Genomic DNA, 26580 nt, shown 5'->3' with positions numbered 1-26580 from the left:
CCGAAACCAAAGAATATTTAGGTATAGGCGAACCTTGCGTTAGGCGCTCCTCCTCTACACATAAAAATGCAATTTTACAGAATAGTTTTATTTATATTTTTTAATAAGTATGCAAAACAGATACTCTGATAAAATATAAAAAAACATTAAAAAACCGGTCGCATTGGTTACATGTTTCTGAGTTTCCGTTCAAAATAAAAAAAGATTAATATGACATAATTCTTGGTATAGTTTTGGAATTTTCATTTTACCCTATAAAATTTTATTGACGATAACGAGACGGACAGTAGGACAATGGTAAGAAATATTTATGGCTCACACCAGTTCACTCGAATTTGTCTAGAACATTTGCCAGGTAGTTTTACTCATAAAATAATGGTCATTTCTGTTCATAAGTAACGAAGGCCCCTGCCCGGACCTGGATTATTCTGGTTTCTAACATCTGGGAATTATCGGCACGCGACAACTTAAGTTGTAAATATCTCTTGCTATTGTATTACTGTCCATTAGGGTACAATGAAATTTTTGGACGAATTTGGCGCCCCTTGTCGTTGGCGCCCCTAGGCAAGGGCCTACTCGGCCTATAGCTGGTTTCGGCACTGAACAGTGATTAAAAAAAGTAAGGTTGCGTTTAATCACTGCTTAAAGATAAGATTGTGTTTAATCAGTGTACACGTTAGCTATTGGTTAAAATTCAAATTTTCATACCTTGCAATTGGTTGTAACAATGTTATGGTTTTTAGTTAAGTTTTGTTTTCGGCTTTACTACGATGCATGTTCTGTTTTATTTAATATGTTAGTCTGAAAATGTTTTACGGTTATATTTGAGTTTTTTGTTGGAAACTACATATTATTCAGTACAATAGAATACATTTTAAAAACAACGCTATCCTCAAGTTCTCCAATCACGTCCTTGGCGGAAAATATTTTCTTTATATATATATATATATATGAAGGAAAAATTTTTCGAAATGAATGTTTAATTAATAATTACAACTGGCTGACCTTCCAACTTCATACTAGTTTTTACAAAGTAACGATAAAAAAATTTTGATCGCCTTAATTAACTCAACGTTACCTCAAAGTACGCATAAAAATTCGGAACGCGATAATTTTAAAGATTACATCCTTAATAATATAAATAACACGCACCGGTAGGCCTTCAGACAGACAAATAGCAGAAAAGTGGAAGCAGGAAACCCACAGACAAAAATTTATTTAGTGGAAAAAAAGGAAAACGGACAATTAGCAACGAATTATGCAACAGCAGGTTTAATTATAATATGTACTAAAATAATAATTAAAGTGTTTTGAAAATATTTGCAACATTCGTTTACACTGATTTCATATCATTAATAAATTACCTATTGTTTAATTATTAAAACCCGTATTTACTTAAATTTTTACGTTTAGATACCTTTAGTTTTGGTGGTCTGTTTTGTGTAGCACAAATACAAAAACAAATTAAATAAATAATCTTAACCAAAAGCTTAGGTAATTTAGTGAATAATAATAATAATTGGAAAACTTAAAAACAATTTAGAGTATAATAAAAAAAAACAGCTGAAATCACAACAAAGTAATAAATAACTAAATGGATGTCGTAAAAATGGATGATTCCTTTAGGGTTATTAATTAAAATTCAAAAGAGAAAATTACTAAAGATGTAATTGCGAAAAAATTTCAAGATAATTGAAATAACATGGGAACATCGCATCCAAATGTCAAAACCTATATGGGTGTTGCAAAATTAGGGTATTGCGAAGACAACAATGCAGCAGTTAATAAGACAAAACCCACCGTTGTAAATTGTGTTTGTGTAGGTTTAATGTATCAAAAATGTTTAAGCAGGTTACCCAGCAGTAGATATTGAGGTGACAAAATATTGAGACAAATTCTTGATTTATGAGGCTAGGATTGAGCCGGTAATCAGCTGCACAAAAGGAATTATAAGATCCTATTCTTAAGTTGAATGGGGCTAACCCACCCTGGTTAGGTATAATCGTGCGAAACAAAAACTTAATGATTGCGAAAATTGAAGCTACAAATACGAAAATTAAACTAACCTAATACCTTAGTTCAGAACAGTCAATTTTATAATGAACTAACCTAAAACCAAAACGAACTTTACTTTTAAACTTTTTTGTCAATAACATATGTCAAACTTCACAATAAGTAACCGTTCCTTGTAGGTAGTATCCTTGTTGAAAAAATTAAATTTAATTGTTAAGTTTCCTGTGAACCTTGTCGAGTCTTGTTTACGAATTACATAAAAAGGATACCAAATTACAATGGCATACTCGAGAATAGGTCTTACCAAATATGTATATAATTCATGAACGGCATCCACACTGTGAAAAAACTTGGTATGCCTTTTTATGAAACCACACATTTTAAGCATTTACATAAAATGTTATCAAATTGTTTGTCTAAGCGTAGTTCCAAATCTATAATAACAGCCAAATCATTGACCTGAGTCACCTTTTTTAACTGTGAATTATTTAACTTATACGGAAAATCGCGATTAATAATTAATAAAAACTTAATTAATTTACACTGGCCGTCATTTAGTAGCATATTATTATCACAGCACCACTTAGTAACTACTTAAGCTTTAAGCATCTTGAAATAAGACAGCATCGATGGCAGATCTTAGCGAATGCACTTAAGCATCCCTTTGATAAAAACTCAAACATAACTGAATATCATCACCAAACATAATTAGTAGTCAAATAAATAGGTTACAAAAATTTCGAAATATGCTGCACGTCTGAGATAAAACCTAAAGGGACACTGACTCCAAGATGAACCCTTAACACTTCGAATATCACTACTTAATAAATATTTGAAAACAATAGATCGGCAGCGATAGTCCAACTACTGCTAACATAAATCTTCGCTGAAATAAATTGCAAATGCTTGATATCACTACTACCTAACGACCGGAAAAAATCCCACCAAATTTACAAAGAGCGAAATACGATGGCCTTGTCTTTGCACTCTGCTTTTAACTTTAGTAATACTAAACTTATCCCACACATTCAGAAATGAATTTAGTGCGCCAGTGTTTCCCAAAAATGACTGTTTACGAAATTAATCAAAGAGAAACTAAAGAAATCGCTACATCATGTACAAAGAGTGAAGAAGGATTCTGGCACAATCTGAGAAAGTATTTAAGAGAATATGCTGAAGTAACAGGCATCCACGGATTCCGGTATGTTGCCGAAAAACGTTCAACAACTGAAAAGTGAGTGACTGTCTTAGCAAATTAACAATTTTTATATAAATTATTGTGTATTTAAGGATTATTTGGAGTTTGCTTTTAATGTTTTCATTATGTGGCTGTATCTATATGATCGCCGAAATTGTTTATAAATATGAGAATAGTCCGGTGGTTGTTAGTTTTGCGACTGAAGATACACCACTGTATCAAATCCCGTTTCCTGCTGTTACTATTTGTCCAGAAGGAAAATATAGTAAAGAGGTGTTCAATTTTAGCGATGTCTATTATCGATTAAACAGTGGCAAATCAGTGGACAAAACAAAGTGAGTAGTTTACAAAATTCAAGTTAAAAAAATTCTTTGACAGATAGTTTAAATTCAGTTTAGCTTTATTTATGCTTATATTAGTTATTTTTTGCTTGTTGTGCTACGTATTTCTAAATTATGCCAATTTTAATCTTGTTTAGTTTAACAATGTTTCACCATCTAAGTCTTGTTTGTGAAGATACGGATGTTTATGTCACATATGAAAATGGAACCTTGGACAACCAATTGTTTAAAACCATAAGTGAAGTAAGTGCAATTCCTAATTTATTCAATAAAATAAATTGACTGATACATTATTTTTTTTTTGGGTCATTCTGTATAAGCGAATCTAAAAAATATGAATGCAGTGATAAATTACCAGTATAGACGAATCATATTTTGCACATTTTAGATCGGATTTATGGGGCAAAACTTTGAAATGACGTCATCAATTTTGTGGAGTTGATAAACAGATACATTTTGATTAAAAATATACCATGTTTACAATAACTTCAAAACGTCTGCAAGATTTCAAAGTATTCAGTTTTACAATTCTTGATGTAATAAATAATAAATTCACGAATTCATTAATTTTTTTCGTCATCCTGCATAAGCAAATCCAAAAAAATTAATGGATTTATAAATCACAAGTATAAATTCATTATATTTTGGACATTTTAGATGGGCAAAATTTTGAGCTGACGTCATCAGTTTTTTTGAACGGGATAAGCAAATATATTTTGATTAAAAATTTATCGTGCTTATTATATCGGTTTTGCAGATTCAAAATTAAATTGCAAAATGTTGTTTTATAATTTTGATTTTTTTCCCAAAAATATGGACATTTTGGGTAAAAACTCAATACAGAGTCATAAACTACAAGTGTAGAACTATGTTATTTTATACAATTTAAAACCCATTTACTATGTACAGTCTTGAATTGACATCATCACATTGTTAGTGGGGATGATTAGACAAATTTTGGTTAGCGTTTTACATGATATTGCTAATATAAATACAAAATTTTACAACAATCGGCCCAGTACTTTCGGAAATTATCTGTCAGGGATGGCAGGCAAACGGACAGACGGGCAGACAGACATGCGGAAACGGGAGATCTAGGGGTCAGCAAAGGTCGAGAAAACGTAAAAGCATAGATAGTCGGTCGACTGAGACGATTACAATACTTCCTTCGCTTTCGCTCGAAAAGTAAAAATTACGACTGGTATGAAAGAAAGGTCGTGTAACATCTTTTTTGAAAAGTTATTTCATTCTACAGATGATACCAAAGAATAAAAAAAAAGTTATTGATGCAAAAAAAAAATAAAACAAACATATTAATTGAATACTTAAAAATGATTTTGTCTCAAAAAATGCTTGATAACAGCTTTAGTTTTACTAAACATGTTCGAGAACACTCTACTTTGAACATGATAAGGTCATTTAATTCTAAAAAAGATATTTCATTTTTTAGAATTTGGATCATTTGTAGAATGAAATAAACTCGTAAAATAGGGGTCACTTCATAGCATTTAAAATTGTTTGCCTATATCCTGTAGTTCTGACAGTTCAAAGCAGTATCTGTAGCGTTCCCAAAGTTGTGAGAGGGGGCTTAAGATTATTAAAGTACCAAGAAGTATTTACTATATCAGTATGTTATAATAAGTTATAACAAGTAAAAAAAAATTCGATGTATCATTGAAGAGACATTGTATTGTGAAGTTATAACATAAACAATTTATCTTGTAATGACAGCATACAATTTTTGGTTGGGACCAAGGTAAATTCTGATTGTTTTTTATTACACATGTTACATTAGTTTGCAGTTTAGCTAAGCGTGTCTCAAATCTCAGCGATAGATTTTTTCGTTTCTAAAATAAATTCTGAAATTATTTTGCCCTATTTTTTCCAAAAAAATATGTAAATACATTCTAAATGAGAATTCAGTTAAGGCGGGAAGAAGTTATACTACTTTATAGTTGCATTCTTTTTTTGTACTGAAAAATAATAGCGGATTGTTCCATTTTTATTAAAGGATTTCTTTTGTATTTCTAGGAGTCCTTATATTATTGAGGATAATAAGAATAAGGTTTTAGAGCAATTAGAAATTTCGTAACCTAAAATACTCCATCATTTTATATTTATTTTGGTAAATTTTCTAACATCAGTGGTGCTAGCTGTGAGATTCATGGTGCTAGCTTGTGCTAGGTCTAAACTATCTTAAACTAACTTTTCACGCGAATTAAATAATGTCGGAGGGCTAGCGTAACTAGATGGTGCTAGCTGGTGCTAGATTAGAACAACGAGGTGCTAACTTTTAAATAAATTCATTAACTTGGTGTACCCAACGATGCAACCAGACAGACGAAAACGAAGAGAAAACATTTTAAATTAACCTGTCACTGGATAGCTTACGCTCAGGCAGTAAATATTCAAACCATCGTTACATTCATTAAAAAATTCCTTAAATGCGATTACTACAAAATAGACAAACTGATCCATTGCAGAGTTCTGTCAAAATAGTTTTTTATATTTTTGTTAAATTATTATTAGGTAATACTTATTAGTTAAAAGTTAATTAATTTTGTAAGTAACTATTTTTACATTTTAGACTAAAATTGACCCAACGGATATGTTTGCGATATGTTACTATAATGACGAATCTGAATGTGAGAAATTATTTACGCCTGTTATTATAGATGAGGGACTATGTTATTCCTTTAATATTTTTGGGCGAGATGACATATTTAACGACCACGTGTAAGTTGAATACTATTTAAGAATGTAAATAAATGATTATTTGCAGGTATAATTATGAACAATATTATCACGTTCCTCACAAAGTTGCAGATTATTTTGATATGGAAACCGGATACAAAGAAAATGTCGGTGTCGTTACGTATCCGAGAAGGGCGCTAATGTCTGGTGTTGATAATGGATTTACGGTATTTTTTAATTTTGATGAAAAATTCGACGATCCTCTATGTACTGGTCCTCTCCACGGATTTCGGGTAAGACGAATTAGATTACAATACTTCCTTCTCTTACTTCTCATCATTTCAACAAGGCGCCCATGTCTATTTAGATAGATGCAGTGTAATTCTAGCAATAATAGTTATTACTCTACGAGTATTCTCAAATTTTTGAGAAAAAGAGGTGAGCCGTTTTTGATGTGACCAGTAAAATAAATTTTTTTCATTCATTAATTTGTTTAAGTAACCCGCTATACGTAAATTAAAAAAATATGAATGCACTGATAAACGAGAGGTATATATTCATTCTTTTTTGCACATTTTAGATAAGATTTATTCGGCAAAATTTTTAGATGACGCCTTGAATTTTTTGGGAAAGGATGTACTGATAAACTTTTATTAAAGGTTTACTATATTTACGAGAACCTTCAAACGTTTGCAAAATTCCAGAGCGTTTGGTTTTGCAATTTGAAAGTTGAATTGTAAAACATTGTTATATAATTTTGCTTTTTTTTGAGAAATTTCGATATATAGTGATATCAAGTATAACAGCAAGTTATGTAATAAAATTTGACTGATATTCACTATGCTAAATTTTGAATTGACGTCATCACATCACACACTTTGCCATTTACACGATATTCCTAAAATACACGTACAATGTGACGACAATCGGTCCAGTAGTTTCGGAGATATCTGTCTAATAAAATCGACACAGATAGACGACAGACACGCAGACAGCAGATCTGAGGACATATTTTTCATAGTCTACCCCCAGACTATGACAAAATATGAAAGCAGCCATTCGCTGAAGGGACCCTATTACAATGCTTCCTTATTTTCCGTTCGGGAAGTAAAAAAACACAAAAATATTTTAATAAAATTAGTAATTAGAATCAATTATTTTCAAGAATCGTGTCTAACTAGTTTACTACACAACTTGGTAATTAATAGATAAAATTGTAATCTGTTGTTTTCTAAACACTATTATTTGTATTATTTATTATTAGTATTTTCTATTCATAGGTTTTAATCCATAGCCCTTGGGATGTACCTCTCCTTAGAAAACATTACTTTCGTATGCCTTCCAATAAAGTTGTAGCAGCTGCAATGGAAGCTGAACTTGTTCAAACATCTGAAGATCTCAGAAAATTTGGGCCTAGGAAAAGAAAGTGCTATATGCATGATGAACGCCCTCTGAAATATTTTAAAATGTACACTCAATCTAACTGTTTACTTGAATGTCGAACTAATCATACATTGACCAAATGTGGCTGTGTTGAATATTTTATGCCGAGTAAGTATGCTATATATTTTAATATAAAATTTTGTATAATTTTTAACAATAGGGAATAAAACAACTGCGATTTGTGGTTATCCTCTTTTGGATTGTTTAGAGAAAGCTGAAGGTAAGCATCACCTTAAGATATATGTAAACATTTTTCTAATTTGGTAATTAAATAGGTAGCTTTATCAAAACGCAAATGGAATATAACATAAATGGATCTAGCTATTGTGACTGTCAACCTGCCTGTTCAAATTTGAAATTTAGTATAGAAACGTCTCAAGATAATTATTATGAGAAAGAGTTTCTGAAATCATTGAAATACGCTGACACTGGAAATAACAGGTACCTATTAAATCGGTTTGCGGTAGATATATGAATAAAAACATTTAAATTTTAGTACTGCCTGGAGTCTTCTGCATATTTATTTCAAAGAGGAGCAGGTTACAACAATGGAAAGAAACGAGCTGTATGGTATCTCTGATCTAATATCCAGCTTCGGAGGCGTTTTAGGATTATTTACAGGATTTTCATTGCTTTCGACATTTGAAATCCTTTACTTTTGTTCTTTGCGTATTTTCTGCAATAAAAAAATATATGGCCGTTGGTCAGGTCCTTAAATTGAAGGACGAAATAACACTCCAAGAAATGTCTGAAGTAGTTATTAGGAAAAGATGAATGATCGTGTAATAATAATTAATTGTTATTAGTTTGATAATTTTCGTCTAAAGCGTCTTATTCAGTAGATGCATTAGTTGTATATATATAATTATTAATAAAAGAGTAATACACGAAATGTTATTTCTATTGTCCGTTGTTAGCGTAGAAAACCCGTAAACAATGCACTTTAAACGCCAGAATTCGCCGTGGTCTTTTCAGATATCACTAATCAGAAACCTACCTAGGGATTTCAGAAGAAGTTAATAGATTTTTACAGTTTATCATCGAATTTATGTCATTCCGCATATTATTAAATAAAATTTGGTTTTTAAATATCAAAATATTGTTACGAAATACACCCATACACCGCCCCGGTACGACGCCTATGGGTTTTCAAGTATGTGCGGGGATGATGGGTAACGGCGGTCGGGTGGCGTTCGCGTAAAGCAAGCTGGAGCGGGTTGCCGGAAGTCTCGATTGCGGGGTCCAGAAAAACTTCGAAGCGGCGTTTGCGAAGGATCCAGAGGAATGTATGAATTTAAATAGAGGCCACCTTCGGCGACGAATCAGTCTCAGTCTACGAGTCGAGTCCAGTAAGTGAGAGAGTGAGTGTAGTCACATCCATTCCAGTCGAGTTGGAATTATTCTGTACATAATCGCTGTATAGTCGTGTGGTTTAGTATTACCAAGAAATAGATTGTTGAGTTTTACCCACGACGATTTTAAATTACTACTTGAATTTTCATAATTTAAAAATTTTCTTTTTTAGTTTTTTATCACGTCAGATTTCAAAAACTATTCAAAATTTTTGTCTTAGTTTTTGACACGGACCATAATAATAATAATAATAATGTCTTTATTTTCAACAAAAGCTTCTACTATACAATGTTTTATATAATGAAAAGAATCCGCTTTCAAATCACACATATAATTAATGGTAAACTTTATTAGCAAGTTAGTACTACTTTATTATTTATTATTATTATTATGCAATAAGAATGGAGCAGAGGCAAAGCCTGTGATGCTCTCCTAATACAATTCGTGTGAAAAATAATAATCATATACAAGTATCTAGATAAATTACAAAATGAAATATACAAAGCAAAATTAATTACTAATGAAGTTAAAAAAAAAAAAAATAATAATAATAAATAAAAATAATAACAATTACCTTCAAACGTACAGTTAGAACAAAATTAATTACATTTAGGTTACACTGTGTCTAAACCAACTTCATGTATTGAGTCTAATCTGTTCTTAAAACTGTTAATAGAGGGAGCAGATATCACTTCTAAAGGCAATGAGTTCCAGGAATCGAAGATTCTATTTGTAAAGAAGAATTGACGTTGTTTGGTCCTGAACCTTTCTTTAGCCAGTTTTAAGGGGTGTCCACGTAGTCGGTTATCTTGATTTAAGACAAAAAGATGTTGCGTCTTCTGGTCAAAGAAACCATTTAGAGCTTTATAGGCGAAAATCAGATTTCCACGGAGGCGACGTTGATTCAACGTTGGGAGATGTAATAATTTAAGTCGTTCTTGATAGGAATAATTACGAATGGATGGTAACATTATTCTTGTCGCTCTACGCTGAACTGTTTCAATTAGTTTGTTGTCTCTTATAAGCATCGGTGACCAGGGGTGGAATTTTGTTTCTCGACCGATAAATATCGGTCACCGCTAAAATATCGTAGGCTGCTAACGTTCGTCGACGAAATCGGTATTTTGTTTCTCGTGGGCAACCGAAGCGATAAATGATTTGACGTTTCGACCGCACCGATATTTTGTGCAGTGTTGCCACATATATTCCGATAATGCAGCTACCTTCATTATTGTTTTTTGACAGTTTCGAATTTAATTTAGATTTGCGCTTTTTTTCAAATGGCACGTTTTCTGCCTTATTTCGTCAACGACGACCGTAATTATTTACGGAGACTTAAAAGACGCGCTAGAATCACAAATGATCCTTTCGATTTGCCCAATCAACGGTAATAAAAGCAATTTTAGTTAATACTTATGTATTACACAAGATACATCAATTTTCCAGATTTATTGAATTATTTCGATTTGATAAACGTACAATGCGTGAGGTGATTGACATGATCGAGCCTCACATGATGCCAGGCCAACGAGGTCATCGAATCAGTAGGCAAATTCGAATTTTGGCAGCAATAAGGTTTTTGGCTTGTGGAAGTTACCAACGTTGCGTGGGACAGGACTGCTTCATTAATTTATCGCAATCTCAAATTTCTATTGCTGTTAATGAAGTAACCCATGTAATTGAGCGCCATCTGAACCATTTTATTAATTTCCCAAGTCAAGAAGAATACCCTGCCATAAAACGGACGTATGAAAGTCTCATGTTTTCTATAAGAACTTTTTCTCTATTTTACTTTGTCTATATAGAGTAATGGAACGTTTTAACTTGCCAGGTGTCATTGGGTTTGTTGATGGCACGCACGTTGCTATTTTGAATCCAGGTAGAGATCGAGAGCACCAATACCTCAACCGCAAGGGATACCATTCAAAGAATGTTCAACTTGTAACTGTTTTCCTTTATTATATTCACCTTTTCTAACTACCTTCTACACTTCATTCAGATTTGTGGTCCCAACAACAGAGTATATGCAGTAAATGCAGCACACGGAGGCGCATCTCATGATGCATTTATTTGGCGAACGAGTAACATTAACACCATGTTACAAATGCGTCTCACAGAAGATGGTGACAGAAATTCTTGGCTTTTGGGTAATCTATAAACAAGTACACTAAATCACTTGTAAATTTATAATTTTCCTTTCCAGGTGATTCTGGGTATCCTCTCATGCCCTACTTACTAACTCCTTTTCCACATCCACCTGAGAACACCCCAGAATCGAGATTTAATAATGCGCATCGTAGGGCTCGTTCTTGTATAGAGCAGTGCATTGGGATTCTAAAAGCCAGATTTCGATGCCTTCTGTCTGAGCGCGCATTACGGTACTCTCCACCAAAAGCCGGCACCATAATCAATGCCTGTGTGATACTGCACAACATTATGGTTGAGCGCGATTTGCCGTTGCCTCCGGAGGTTGATATTTTAAATGCAATTTACCAACACCAGGCCGACGAAGATGACGACCACCCCGACCATCAAATTGAAGCCCCTGAGAACCGAGCTGCTGCAGCGCAAAATCGTGCACGTATTGCACGTAATTACTTCCGTTAGTTTTACCCCCTACTCCCTGTTTTACGCACAGAACACGACATATTCTTTCTTTGTTTTTTGTTTGTTTGTTAAATGTCTTAAATTATCTCTACGAGAGCGGTTCACGGTATCTACCAGCTCGTGTAACCGCGCAGATATAAATAACAAAAATTTCACTTCTACAACAACATTGTTGTTAAAAGTGCTTTAGTTTCTTATTGTGTGTGCAGCAGAAAATATGCTCTTTAACTTTCTTAGCTTAATATTTATTGTTTAAAGACTCTTAAGATTAAACATTGCAGAAGATAACTTAACTAAATACAAAGGTGTAAAATGGGTTGCAGGCCGTAAGTGGTGAGTGATTGTTTTCTCTATTCTTGTACGTGCACTTTTTCCGAATTGTATTTTAGATCTACTCAGGATTCATATTTTATACCTACTTGGTTAATTGGTGGTTACATGTATTCACAGACCACGTTTTCTTTAATGTGTAAAGGAAGTATTCGAAATGAATTTGCAATCAGAGAAACTACTACAAGACATTGGTGAGTTTACAGTTAGAAAAAAAAAAACAAAAAAAAACGAAGCTTAATTAACGCAACATCATCACATCAATTAGTTCCCGCAACGCTTGCAAAATGTTGGTGTTGACATCAGCTATTCGCTCCAAAGCAATGGCTTGCCGTTCACGAAGAATATTGGCCTCTTTCTCTGCTTTGAGCAGATTTTCAGGTAGGGTTTCTGGGCTTGGACGCTTTCTTTTTCGTGAAGGTAAGGACAAATATGGGGATGGTGAGATGTTAACAGAATTCTAGAAATGAAAGGTATTACTGTTGTCAAACTTTGCATGCATAAATCAATACAATTGCTGTTTCTTCAGGAGGCACTGGTGAACCTGACATTGGTGGAGGAGAAGGAGGAGTTTCAGAGCCAGATGGTATGGCTGTTGGTACAACAATGGGAGCTTTGGAGCCAGATGGTATGACTGGTGTTATAACAAGAACAGAAGGAATATTCTAAAAATGAGTGAGTTATTTTATTTTGTATGTGTGTGAAATGTCGCATATGAAAGCTTAAAATTAAGTTAATTGAATGTGAATCAGTATAAAACATTTTTTTTTTCAGGACTCCTTATGGGTAACAACCCATGTGAACATCAAATACGAAATACCTACTTCTACTATTGAAACAGAGGGAAACTCTGGAGTTTTCCCATCACCACAATAATCTGGGCCAATGATGCTTAAAATTCGGCACTCCATTTCACTTAAACCAGAGAGAGTCGAATCATTTGATGGCCCAGCACCTCCAGTCCTTTGCTGTTTTGCCTTCAGTTGTGCAGCTTTAGACTTAACGACTGACTTCCAGTCACTCCAACACTAAGTTTTATATTTAAAAATTTATAGGTAAATTGATTTTGTAAATGTATCATAGTTTGTGTATTACTGAAAATAGGGAATGTAGTTTTAAGTGGATGAATGAGGCATGTTTACATAAGTGAGTGTAGGAATGAAGGTCTATTTTGTTTAAGGAATAGGAGTACAAACCCGTTGCCATTGTTTTCGATCCTTCATGGCACCTCCTGCCGCATTTAGTTCAATGGTTAGATTACTCCACAGTTTTGATACCATGGCCGAATCTGAAAATTGACCCCTGGCAAAAGGCAAATGGTCATGCATAAACTCCAGCATTATTGCCTTCTGTTGTTGTGAAGCCTTTGCAGTTCGCTTTGGCTCCATCTAAATATCAGAAATTCGTTTAAATATCTTTCTACAACTTAATTAAACTGAAACTGTTCTTTAAATAAAAAAATGTTTATGTTAATCATGTTTTATTTATAATATACACGATATGTTAAATAAATACTGCAATTACCTCGCACACGGTTTCAACCTTCCAAAAACAACGCAAATAAAACTTGAAAGAAGGAACACCACACTCGTCTGGTGCTCAATCAATCTTCTTTTTGGCGCCTTCGCTTGGCGTCGCCTAGCATAACGTGAAAAAGTTAGGTTATGTCATTTTATCGGTTGGGGGTTACCAACCGATAAAAATTAATACACCGATGCGATAAATATGAAAAACAAAATTCCGTTTTACGGTAGGCACCGAAAACTATGACGTCTCAACCGATATTTATCGCTTCGCTTCGGCTTCGGTGAGAAACAAAATCCCACCGCAGATCACGGCAGCGTGTTCGAGAAGTGGACGAATATATGATTTAAACAGATAACAGAAAGACTGGAAATCGAGATTGCGAAAAGCCTTGGAGAACAGGAAAATTGATCTGTTAGCTCGTTTCACTATCTCACCGATATGTTGAGACCAGGATAGGGAAGGTGTGATGGTAATACCAAGATCAGAGTGATATTTAACAACTTTTAACTGTTGGTTGGCAATGTTAAGCGTGAGTAAAGGATTGTTGGTTCCTAAGTGCATTAAGACACATTTATCCAGATTTAATGGGATTAGCCAATTTTGACACCATTTTTTCACAGAGTGCAGATCCAATTGTAAGGAGTTGTGATCAGTTAACGGATTGGCATAAATTTTGCAATCATCAGCATAGAATATGTGATCCGATGTAATCTGGAAGCTAAGATCAGCAATATAGGACAAAAATAACTTGCTTGACAATAAAATACCAATGGTTGACGTGAATTATGAAGAGGTACAAGAAAGTTTAATTTTCCTAATAGAAACAATCTCATTATATTAGAAAATGTTTTCAGGAATTTTGAGAGAAGGGTTTTACGATTCATTGACGCAAAGGGCCAACATTTTCAACATTTATTGTAATATCAAATCTGTTTTCAAAATAAATTAAAAAAAAGTCTTATTTACTCTCTTCACGTACTGCATTGAAAAAGTTGTAGTGGATCGCTGTCATCGATCATAAATTTGAATTTCAGTGCAGACTACGGCGCAGACATACTTAAAAAAAAATCAATGACAACTTGATGAATTTTTCAAATGACCACCCGTTATTTAATCAAAGGTATTTAATTAATGTTTAACGTCGACGCACAATTTCAGAGTTGGCAAAGAATTAATTAATGCAATAAATTTAATTTTACTTCATTCTGATATTCCCTGTGCGCTAAAACACATTTTTTATAAATAACTTTCATTTGGCAAGGATATCAGTATTAAATAGGAAGCTGCATAAGTTCGTTATTTCGTCGAATTTCTACACTATAAAACTGACTAGTTTATGTTTAGTGATCAATTATATTAATAAAACTTAAATCTATTACCCTTGCTACTGGCGTTCGCGCGTGACGCGTATCCATTACAACCGCAAAAATAGCTTCTCCATTGCCACAAACTGTTCTTTCCAACCGATTCGAGACAACATAACTAGCCATTCACGAGTCTACACACACATGTGTAAACGTGTATAAGATGGGAACTGTACTGAAAGAAAGAAATTTTTGTCACACAGCAAGAAAATATCTACAAGAATATAATAATTCTACGAGCATTCATGGTCTTCATTATTTGACGGAGGAAAGATCGCTTACCGAAAAGTAAGTACCTAATACGTAAGATAGTTTGTTAAACCGTGTTGATCTTGTTGTTTTAGAATTGTGTGGAGTATAATTTTGTTAATTTCTTTGTCTGGATGTGTTTACATGATTTCTGGTATTGCAAGGAAATACCAAATTACTCCAGTAGTGGTGAATATTGCCTCGGAAGACACCCCGCTGTACGAGATCCCATTTCCAGCTATTACAATTTGTCCAGAAGCTAAATTTTCTTCGAATGTATTTAATTATACGGATTTTTACTTTAAACTGTCAGCACTGGATAAAGACGCAACAGAGAATTTAGCCGAGTTAGTATTTATCTTATAACTGAATATTAGGCCCAAAGAAAGTATGTATAGGCCAGTGCCGAAGCGATTGAAAATGGTAAAAAGTGAAAAAAAAATTAGAACAGGATGATACCCATTGGAAAAGGAAGAAAATATAACAAAAATAAAAGGAAAAATAATTTACGGCCGATCTGAGGTCGGGGAGTGGAAAAGGGTGAGCTTGTAAAGGTCGAAAACGGTTTATCACGATTTCCGGCAAAAGTCCTATCGCAAAAAGTTAAATAGCAAAGTTGTAGGTAATAAAAAGATCTACAACTTTTGTATTTACACTTAACCTCAAAATTTATGCGAAAAATGCAAATAACCGAGGTTTTGGTTTTTTACTTTTATCTTCCACAATTTTTTTTTTTTCACGAAATTTGGTGAAAACTTACCTATTTATGTCCCAAACTCACTGTAATTTTTTTTATTCAAAATATTTATTTTTTTCCCTTATTTTGATTTAATATCGAAAAGCCACCCTAATTTTCAATCGAAAATTCTCACGTCAAAATATTTGCTTTTTTAAAAAATCGGTGTGCTTTTTGTTCGCTGAAATCTCTACTTTCTGATGGTGTAAAAAAATTTTACACCATTACTATGGCAAATTTTCACAGGAAATCTAAAAAAACGATTTTTCGAATTCGATTTTTTTTAATCATGTAAAATTTTGAGGTGTTTATTAAAATTTACACTTTAATTACTCTAAAAACGTAAAATTCCATGTTACATTGATAAATTAAAAAATTGCAAATCGAAATATACTACTATAATTAACAACCAAGAAAGTTAATAAACTTAATACTTTATAAGACATCTACAAAATTTTGTTACAGTTGTAGGATAATTTTTAAATTATATGCATAGGTGCCTATTTATTGCTATTTTAAGATAACTTATATACCTGAATGGCCTACGGAAAATTTTAACCCATCAGAAGAATGAACAACATCGTTTATAAAAATACACGTGCAGGCTGAGTTACTTGAAGAGAACCGTGACGAATTGACTTATTTAAAAGAGACTTTTGGAATCTACAGTCACAAGGATTTTCCTGTAAACAAGCAGACGAAGATGCTGATGCTGACATAATTAAGATCTGCCAAAGATACTAATACAACTGTCATAGTTGTGGGTCAAGATATTGATCTTTTGGTCCTTTTGAATCAATTGAATTCAAATAATTATGACACTTATTTTCTCAAACCAGGTTATGGAAATGTAAAAGATCTTTTTTACACGTCCAATAGTTTCAAATATGAATCTTTCAAACATATCGTTGCATTTCTGTATTGTTTTTCTGGTTGCGATACAACATCTGGATTTGCCGGAAAATGAAAGAAAAACATCGTAAATTCATTGTCTTCTAATATATAAAATTCTCGTGTAACAGTGTGTGTAGCCAAACTCCTCCGAAACGGTTTGACTGATTTTTATGAAATTTTCTTTCTATATTCGGTAGGTCTGAGAATAGGTCGTAAACTATTTTTTATACCCCTAGGTGTTAAGGGTGGCCCACCCAATTTTTTTTTCCGGACAAAATTTTTTATTTTTATTTTTTTAAGATTTGGCTTCAAAAAATACATATAACCCTAAATTTTCACCTTTCTACTACCAACCCCCATTTTGTAGTAACGATATTAGTATCTTTACTTTCGTCCACACATACGCAATAGGGTTGCAAGATGGCTGTTGAATATAATCATTGTCGTACGATAAATTTTTATATATAATTTATAATTTAATTTAATTATAATTTATTTATTTATTGTAATTTAATTTTTTCTTTAGCTACTAAAATATTCACTAGAAATAAATTATATGGCAAAACAACGTTTGCTGGGTCTGCTAGTAAGACGATAAAAATTTGTCAAATTTGGCGAATATTTTTTATAAAAAACATGCAAACAAAGAAAATATCGCAAAAAATGGATTACAATTAATCAAATATATTTATAAATGTAAAAATGACAATATAACACTGAATCAATTAAAATTTCGAAAATCAATTGGCAAGAATTAAATCATCTTTCTTATTGACAAATCTCCCATCAACAGAAGGCTTTTGTTTCATGGATTTTCAATTTTTTAGTTTATCAGTGTAACATGGAATCTTATTTTTTTCGAGTAATTAAAGTGTAAATTTTAAAAATAGCTCAAAATTTTAAATGAAAAAAAAAATTGAATTCGAGTTTTTTCGTTGTTTTAGATTTCCTGCGAAAATTTTACATAACAATGTATATTTTTTTTAAACCATCCGAAAGTAGAGATTTCAGCGAACAAAAAGCACACCGATTTGTTTAAAAAAGCAAACATTTTGACGTGAGAATTTTCGATTGAAAATTAGGGTGGTTTTTCGATATTAAATCAAAATAAGGGGGAAAAATAATTATTTTGAATCAAAAAAATTACAGTAAGTTTGGGACATACATAGGTAAGTTTTTACCAAATTTTGTGAAAAAAAAACTTTTTTGTGGGAGATAAAAATAAAAAACCAAAAACTCGATTATTTGCATTTTTCGCATAAATTTTGAGGTAATATAAAAAAAGTCTAAATTATACAAAAGTTGTAGACCCTTTTATTACCTAGAATTTTGCCATTTAACTTTTTTCGATAGGACTTGTAGTTTTGCCGAAAATCGTGATAAACCGTTTTCTACCCTTAATACCTCTTCCACTTTCCGACCTCAGATCGCCAGTAAATTATTTTTCCTTTTGTTTTTTTTTATATTTTCTTCCTTTTCCAATGGGTATCATCCTGTTCTAAATTTTTTTGTTCTCAAAAATTATCGGCCCTGGCCTAGTAGTAGACTTCCAACTTAGCCCTACTTGAAGGCAAAAAAACTTCTGTCACTTTATTAATGTTTTTTAACATTTTCAAAGAAATTTGAACGCTTAAAATTCCTGTTCTGAGTTTTGACATGATCTATTCTCTGAAACGTTGTGAATGCAACATAGAAGTCTAGCTTGTAAAAAATATTTATTTTTAAGAAAAAAATTTACCTCAAAGTTGGTCAGGCCGGGTCAGGTTTGGTCAAGTTAGGTGAAGTTTTGGATGGTAATTTGCCACAAATTTTTGAGAGAAATTGAGGAAAATGTATTACTTAGTACTTTTTTTGCAAAACCTTTTAGACCATCAATGCATTTCTGTAGTTAGTATAGCTTTTAGAGCACGTCGGTTCTGAAAAGTGTCTTGGTATTTTAGATTTCTAGCTTAACGATAAACTTCCTAACGATTTGTTAAGGGTGTCGCTGTACTTCTTTTCCTAAAAAAACCCAGATAGACGTGCAGTATACGACACGGTAGTTGGTAAACTAGACGCAAAATATTTTGTGCGTTTATGGCTTTGACGTTTAGAGTACTTACAACCGGCCCTTCATAAAACTTAGCAAATGCAAACCATGCCACGTGTCAGGGACGGCCGGGACTGTACTGCCCTCTGGTATTACCAGAAAAGTTCTTTTCAGGTAGGTTATCAGTAAGCGGGTTTAAGATATCCGCCTGTGACGGCCTATTGAATTACAATGGGAGTTAAATTGGTGTGAAGCCATAAACGCACAAAATGTTTGCGTCTAGTATACTAGCGATAAAAATACCAGCGGTTTACTTTTTGGTTAAGCATGATTAATCTAGTATTTTTATACACATAGCGCCTCAAAAGCGGATTTCCAGAGAACTAATGCTGTATATCGCTGAAATATCTAATACAGCATTCAAGCGCTGTATAAGTACTTTTCTTATCCTCCAAAAAACAACGGAAGTCGATGAATTTGGATAATTTTTAAGTTTGTAGGACACAGCTATTGTAATTATTATTTTTTATTTTATTTTAAATGTATAATAAGTTTGCAAAATGTGGTGATTACATTTTTAATAGTCACGTAAAACTTAATAACCAAAACTTTCATTTGATAATACAACAATGAAGAGTTATTTGTTCAATTTGCTTATTGCTCACGATTATATTTAATGGTCCGTATTATTTTCCTTGAATTAATATTTAGACACTATTGTTAATTTTTTTTCTCTGGTAGATACTTTTATCATATTTTGTCACTCATTTTAACCACAATTTTAGATAATGGATTAATGACCTGACGAAAGAAAAATAACACTACCCCATGTCTTTAATTTGAGAGTAACTCAAATTATGTAACCAACTTGTTAAGGATATTGTTTCTTTTTAAAACTGTATTAAATTTGGTCCATTGGTCGATAATGAAGTACGTGTTGTAGGGAAACCGACTAATATAATAGAAACAAAAATGTAAAAAAAAATCTTACAGATTATTTATCACTTAAAAAATTGCTTTTATTTTTCTATAAATGATTATAGGGTCGCAGTAGGTCATGTATACGTGCCGCCTCTCAGATTTAACTGTACGGAGATCCATACTAAGTGCCCAAGGACGCATAACAAAGATCACACATGGACCACACACATGTGTATAACTGCTTCATATGTAAAACTAATTCATTACGATAAAAAGAAACAAATTGGTTGCGGTTAAACAACACAGTAAATGTTGAAAATGTTCATCATTCTGTTCAAGGCACATGTTCACTCTCTTTTTAATTTCAAAAATGTTCTGTAACATCCTTTCGTCAATCTTGTTCAATTGTTCAATTCTATTCAAGTCGTCTCAAATTATCAACAATTTCCTCAGATGAAGTCTTCTACATTTCTTTTTGTTAATACTGCCAATTCGAACAAATCTGTTGACTACATCTCTAATGTGGGCCTTCAACGATGTTTCTTGAATTATTAAATCACGGTATTTGGCCAGATATTCTTGCTTACAAGCGGTTACAGAATGCACCCACGCTTCGTTTACGAAGTCCCATTGCGATAATAAGACATAACCATGAAAGTGTCTTGTTCAACAGCACGTTCAACAGAATAAACCATTTACACAGTCGTCGCTTCCTAGCACAAAAACAAAATTTTCGTATGAAACCGCCAAGAGTTCTGAAAATGACTGTTTTGTTTTGAGCTTGGATCAACGAGAATTACTGTAATTCGCACTTGAAGAACATTAAAACAATGAAAACGACGACTTCAAATGACAGGTTACAAATGACATTAGACATTAATATGACAAGTGAGAACTGTCATAATGATGCATAATCACGGGCCATGGCCGACTAGTATAAAGATTATGGCCTGTCCAAGAGGTACCATACGTGCTACCATCTATTAATAATTCAAAAACGACAAAAGAATTATTAAAACTTTTTGACAAAGGCATTCATACCAAAACAAACCACCATTACATGTTTTAAAGTCTCATAATGTCAAATCAAATTAAAATTTTGCTAAATTATTAAGTGTAATTATAAATAGATGGCAACACGTATGGTACCTCTTGGATAGGCCATAATCTTTATACTAGTCGGCCATGCACGGGCATAATTTCAGCGAAGCAGAATTTTTGAAATCCATGGCCAACTACGCCCTTAGAATCATTTATAAAAGCCCTGTATATCACTCATGGGACATTATTAGTGTCATTTCTATGACAGCGTGCTTGAGAGACATGTAAGTGTTATACACCGTTGGAGTAGAAATAACTTTCATACGAAAATCACCGTGGTTGCCAACCGTAGTAACCATGGTAAGTCAATGCAAGGCTACTTCATAATTTCAGATTAACTTTTTAATGAAGAACAGAGGCAAAAAATAAACGTTGCAAAAGTATATTAATCGTTTGAAAGTAAACTATTGTTATTTCATTCGGAGTTTAAGTTACTTTATGTGATGTGTCTGGACTTAATTCGCCTCGCTATCACTCGGCGTTTAACCGTCCATATTCCTCACCTAAAATACCACTTCTAATAAAATAAATGTTTAGTTTATTAAAATTGGTTTCACTGTTTTAAAATTACATTATTTTCCGTAGGTTACGCAATTTTACTTATTTGAGTTTGTTGTGTGATGATCCATGGAAACAGGGAAACAAAACAGTGGAAGAAGATTTTTTTAAAGTCATTACAGAGGTGGGTACAATATAATTTTTTTTCACTAGCAGGCATGACGCATGCAAATGTCGACTCATTTAGAGGTAGCAAATTCAACTTTTGCGACCACCGGTTCCAAAAAAAAAAAAATTGAGGTTATGTACGCAAGTTTGATGTGATTATTTCTTAAAAAATGAACAAATGTGTGCTACAAACATTACTTGAGTATACGCATGGTAGTTGGTAGACGGTAGAAGATAAAATCATTAACTCAGCGACAAATATAAACGGTTTTCTTTGTGTTGAAGATTTAGATCAAGTTTGATTAGAAATCAAAACAAAATCATGTTGCGTCAAAAAATTGAACGTTTATTTTTTCAGTTTATTGTCTTATGGTTTCTACTAGTGAAAAAAATAGTATATTAACCACGCAAAGCCACTTGTAGACCTCGCGCTTCAGAGCCCTCGACGCTGCGCGTCTCGGGTTCTAATTTGCGCTCGGTCTAGAATGCTTGGCTCTGCAACCTTGGCTAATAATATACTATTTTAAAGGTTATTCTTCCCTCATTCCATTAACATCAAATCTATAATATTTTACATTTAAAAAACTATTTCGCTGACTTGTTCAAAAGAAAAAGTTTAATGAAAAGTTTCACACAATTGTTCTGATTGGCCTGTCCAACATAATCATTTTTAATTTTTTTTTTTTTTTTGCAGATATAGCAATTTTTTTAAAATAACAATTATTTGGGTATATTACTGTTGAAAAAATAAAGACAAGATTATAGTGGGCTTCTAAACCATAACATTTTACACATTTACAAAATTACGTACATGTAATTTAAAAATTTGTCTAAAGAGTTTAGACAGTGCTTCCCTCGCTTTCAGAACCATGTCTTTATGTCTCATTGGAGTTCTGTGACGGGATATTTCAATAAATTCGCTTTCACTTTGGAAGTCATGGCTCGTTCGTAATTTGATCAATAATAACTTGACTGATTCATTAATTTTTTTGAGTCACCTTGTATAAGAAAATCTAAAAAATATGAATGGAATGATAAATTACAAGTATAATCTGACCATATTTTGCACATTTTCGAAAGGATTTATCCGGCAAAATTTTGAGATCACTTAATCAATTTTTTGGGGTTTATAAACAGATACATTTTGATTAAAATGTTTCCATGCTTCCAATAACTTCAAAACGTGTACAAGATTTAAAAGTATTCAGTTTTGCAAATCATGATTTAATAAATAAAATAAATTGACTCAGTCCTTAATTTTTTGTGGCACACCGTATAAGCAAATCCAAAAAATTTTAATGTAGTGATAAATCACAAGTATTGTCTCATCATACTTTGCACATTTAACATAGGATATATTCAGCGAAATTTTGAGGTGACGTTATACATTTTTTAGGAAAGATGAACAAATACATTTTGACTAACTATTTACCATCTCCAAGATTTGAAAGCATTCGGTTCTGTGGTCCTTGATTAAATCAATAAAATAAACTCCCACATTCATTAATTTTTTTGAGTCACCCTGTATATGCAAATCCAAAAAATATGAATGGAATGATGAATCACAAGTATTGTCTCATCATATTTTGTGCATTTTAGACAGGATTTATTCAGCAAAATTTTGGGGTGACGTTATAAATTTTGGTGGGGGGGGAGGGGGGGGGGTGAGCATATACGTTTTGATCAAAAATTTACCATGCTTATGATAACTTTAAAACACCTTCAACATTTCAAAGCATTCGGTTTTGTAGTTCCTGAATAAATCAGTAAAATAAATTTACGCATTCATTAATTTTTTTGAAGCACCCTAGACTCATCATATTTTGTACATTTTAGATACGATTTATTCGGCAAACTTTTGAGCTGACGTCATCAAGTTTTTGGAGAGGATAATCAAATATATTTTGACTAAAGATTTATGATGCTCTTTATAGCCTTAAAACATCTGCAACATTTCAAAGCATTCGGGTTAGCAGATTCAAAATTAAATTTGAAAATGTTGTTTTATAATTTTGATTTTTTTCCAAAAATCTGGATGTATCGGGTAAAAAATCAATTCGGGGTTGTAAATTACATGTGTAGTGACGTCATCGCATTAGTGGTGGGGATGATTAGACAAATTTTGGTTAGCGTTTTACCATCTACATGATATTCCTAAGATAAATTTGACTACAATCGGCCTAGTACTTTCGGAAATTATCTGTCTAATAAAAATCCGTGACAGTCAGACGGACAGACGGACAGACAGATAAACAGACGAAAACGGGAGGCCTACTTCTTCGTCCTCTAGGGGTAATGAGAGATCGAGAAAATGTAAAAGTAGAGAGTCGGCCGACGAACTCGATTATAATACTTCCTTTGCTTACGCTCGGGAAGTAAAAAATATAAACAATAAAAAAAATTGGGATTTCAAAAAAACCTATGAAATCCACACTTTTCGAATAATTCAAATACTGTTTTACTGTATTCTATGATTTTAGGTTTATTAACGGTAATTTAAAACTACTCACTCCCAAAACTGACCAAAATTTGTATGATAATTCTCATCAAAAATTCAATGGCGGTATGTCAAAATCCTATGAAAAATGTAGAAAATGTGCCTATGCTTGTAATTTAATAATGCATATGGATTAAAAACGTTATTTTGGTTTAGTAGAATATTTACCTGTTTTAGAAACGTTTGTACCGAATATTTAAAAAAATAAAGGCGACTTCCTTATTTTCGCTGATTAAATAAAATATTTGTTCCCTAATTTTTCGAAAGTTCCAAATTTAATTTTGATATCTATAGGCGCTGCATTTAGAAGAAAAGATAATAATAGCAGGATAATCTTTTTTAAAGTATTTAAGCATCTGGACTTGTTTAATTCTGTTTTAGAGATGAGAAAAGTTCTATGTTAGTACAGTAATAGTTTTTAAATAATTTTATTGTTCAGGGGAAGTGAAACGGCCAACAAAATAACAAGAAAACATATGTATTTCTAGTTGGTAAATAATAAGATATGTTTTTCAGTTGGCGCCTAGCTTTGAGCTAGACTGCACTATGAACGAAACCTATTTTAAGGCTCGAGACGTCTTCACTCCAGTTCTAATCGATCAAGGAATATGTTACTCTTATAACATGCTAGACCGATCACATATATTCAGAGATAATGTGTAAGTATTTAGCTTTGTTACATTCCTCTATAAATATTTTTAGGGTACACCACTCAAACTTCTATAACGTCAGACAAAAGTCTCATGATTATGATTTTGATGCCGGATGGGGTTATAGTAAAGAAGCAGAAATGGAAACTTATCCCAGACGTGCACTAATGTCTGGTGCGGACAATTCCTTTGACATTTACTTAAAGTACAATTCCAATGACACTGACTACATTTGTAACGCCTTCCACCAAGGATACAGGGTTTAATTCTGAATTAACTCTAGGGATCTTCTGCTAATAATAAAAGCGAATTTTCAGATATTAATACATAGTCCATGGGATGTACCACATTTATCAAGTTATTATTTCAGAGTCCCACTTGATAAAGCTGTACTTGCAGCTGTGGATCCTGAATTAATAATTACTTCTGAGGAAGTGCAAAAGTTTCATTCAGATAAACGAAAATGTTACATGATAGATGAAAGGCCTTTGAAATATTTTAAAATATACACCGAATCCAACTGTTTTTTTGAATGTTTGACAAATTATACCTTGGAAAAATGTGGATGTGTACAGTATTTTATGCCAAGTAAGTTAGTTTAGCTTGATTGATCGTTCTTCATTTTTTGAACATATAAATATAATGCTTAAATTATTTGGTATATTTAAAAAACCTTGTTTGCATAACACCTTACAGAAGTTTAGTTTAACTTCGAAATTGGAATTAAAACATCATTTGAAGATGAAAGTCGGACCTGTGTACGTTACAGCATAAGGGAGCGTTAAACGGAGAACTACAAGAATTTATAATATTAAAATAATATATGGCCAGATAGAACAAGTTTCTATTCATATTTAAAGCGGCTTTAAATGTCGCGAGTGGTAAAAAAATGTAGTGCTTGTAAATTGCAAAAATATAATGTAGTGTGTACGTCGTTAAATTTAAAAGGATTATGATGTTCAAATTTAATCTTTCACGTGGCTAAAGTTTCGAAACTAAACTACAACTTTAGAACAAAGAAATATTCCTGAGTGTAATTATTAAATTTGTTTATTTTCACAAAATGATATAACTCAATTTATGTGTTTTTTGAACTTTGTAAAATAGCTTAATATACTCAAAGTATCTACTTCCTGTCCTTTATTATAAACTAGAGGTGTTTAACATGGATGTATTTTTATATCTACTTTGTGTTATTTTTTTAGGAAATAAGTCAACTCCTGTTTGTGGAACAGGTAGTTATGATTGTACAACAACCGCTGAAAGTAGGTGAAGTTTTTAATATAATGAAATAATATCTTCGAGTTTTAGATGAATTAAAAATGAAAGACATACGAACAAAAATATCAGGAAAAACTTATTGCAATTGTAAACCGCAATGTACTGCCTTAAGGTATCACGTTGAAAATTCACACAGCGACTTCTATTGGAGAAATTATTTTAAAGTGTACAAGCATTATAATGCGGAAGATTCAGAGGACTTTGGAGAAGAGTAAAAAATACATATATTTAACTAGGATAGTAAAAACTGTGTAATTTTAGGACACACTGGTCTGTTTTATCTATATATTTAAAATCAGAAGAGATTATAACGTTAGAGAGACGTGAACTCTATGGAATATCAGATTTCGTCGCAAACTTCGGAGGACTTCTTGGATTGTTTACAGGATTTTCTCTGATATCACTAATTGAAATGATTTACTTTTTGACACTTAGAATTTGTTGTAATCAAAGGTTGTCTGGACATTGGTCAGGTCGATAAAGTATTAAATCAATATCGCTGTAACACAGAATTTGTTGTAATCAAAGGTTGTATGGACATCGATCAAGTCAATAAAGAAGTACTAAAACAATATAGCTGTAACAACTTCAAAACCACATATGAGTATATAACACCAACTTAGTAACCGGTGTCTGGAACAAAATATCTTTTCAGTGTCGACCATTGTGATTTCCAAAAACAGAGG

General features: G+C 32.5%; 3 protein-coding genes across 3 annotated transcripts; 2 read left to right on the top strand and 1 right to left on the bottom strand.

Moving 5' to 3' along the window:
• Positions 1–10100: 10100 nt before the first annotated feature.
• LOC135131586 (putative nuclease HARBI1) lies at positions 10101–11649 on the top strand. Its single transcript, XM_064059396.1, has 4 exons — positions 10101–10429; positions 10489–10983; positions 11042–11189; positions 11246–11649. Exons 2-4 carry the CDS (start codon positions 10852–10854, stop codon positions 11647–11649), a joined length of 684 nt encoding a protein of 227 aa, XP_063915466.1. The 5' UTR covers positions 10101–10429; positions 10489–10851.
• Positions 11650–12184: 535 nt separating this feature from the next.
• LOC135131584 (uncharacterized) lies at positions 12185–13804 on the bottom strand. Its single transcript, XM_064059395.1, has 4 exons — positions 13176–13804; positions 12804–13007; positions 12492–12644; positions 12185–12439 (listed from the first exon to the last, which is right to left on the bottom strand). The coding sequence occupies exons 1-4, from the start codon at positions 13365–13367 to the stop codon at positions 12221–12223; spliced, it is 768 nt and encodes a 255-aa protein (XP_063915465.1). The 5' UTR covers positions 13368–13804; the 3' UTR covers positions 12185–12220.
• A 1179-nt stretch (positions 13805–14983) lies between these two features.
• Positions 14984–26427, top strand: LOC135132866 (pickpocket protein 28-like). Its single transcript, XM_064061079.1, has 9 exons — positions 14984–15158; positions 15215–15466; positions 21386–21482; positions 24480–24622; positions 24666–24873; positions 24931–25201; positions 25819–25878; positions 25925–26105; positions 26156–26427. Exons 1-9 carry the CDS (start codon positions 15034–15036, stop codon positions 26373–26375), a joined length of 1557 nt encoding a protein of 518 aa, XP_063917149.1. The 5' UTR covers positions 14984–15033; the 3' UTR covers positions 26376–26427.
• The last annotated feature ends 153 nt before the right edge of the window (positions 26428–26580 follow it).

The sequence above is a fragment of the Zophobas morio genome, unplaced genomic scaffold (assembly GCF_036711695.1).
Source record: "Zophobas morio isolate AGI-343-1 ecotype UQ-CSIRO unplaced genomic scaffold, CSIRO_AGI_Zmor_V1 ptg000021l, whole genome shotgun sequence".
NCBI lineage: Eukaryota > Metazoa > Arthropoda > Insecta > Coleoptera > Tenebrionidae > Zophobas > Zophobas morio.
The sequence above is the reverse complement of the archived record's forward strand: the minus strand, read 5'-3'. Positions and strand labels throughout refer to the sequence as shown.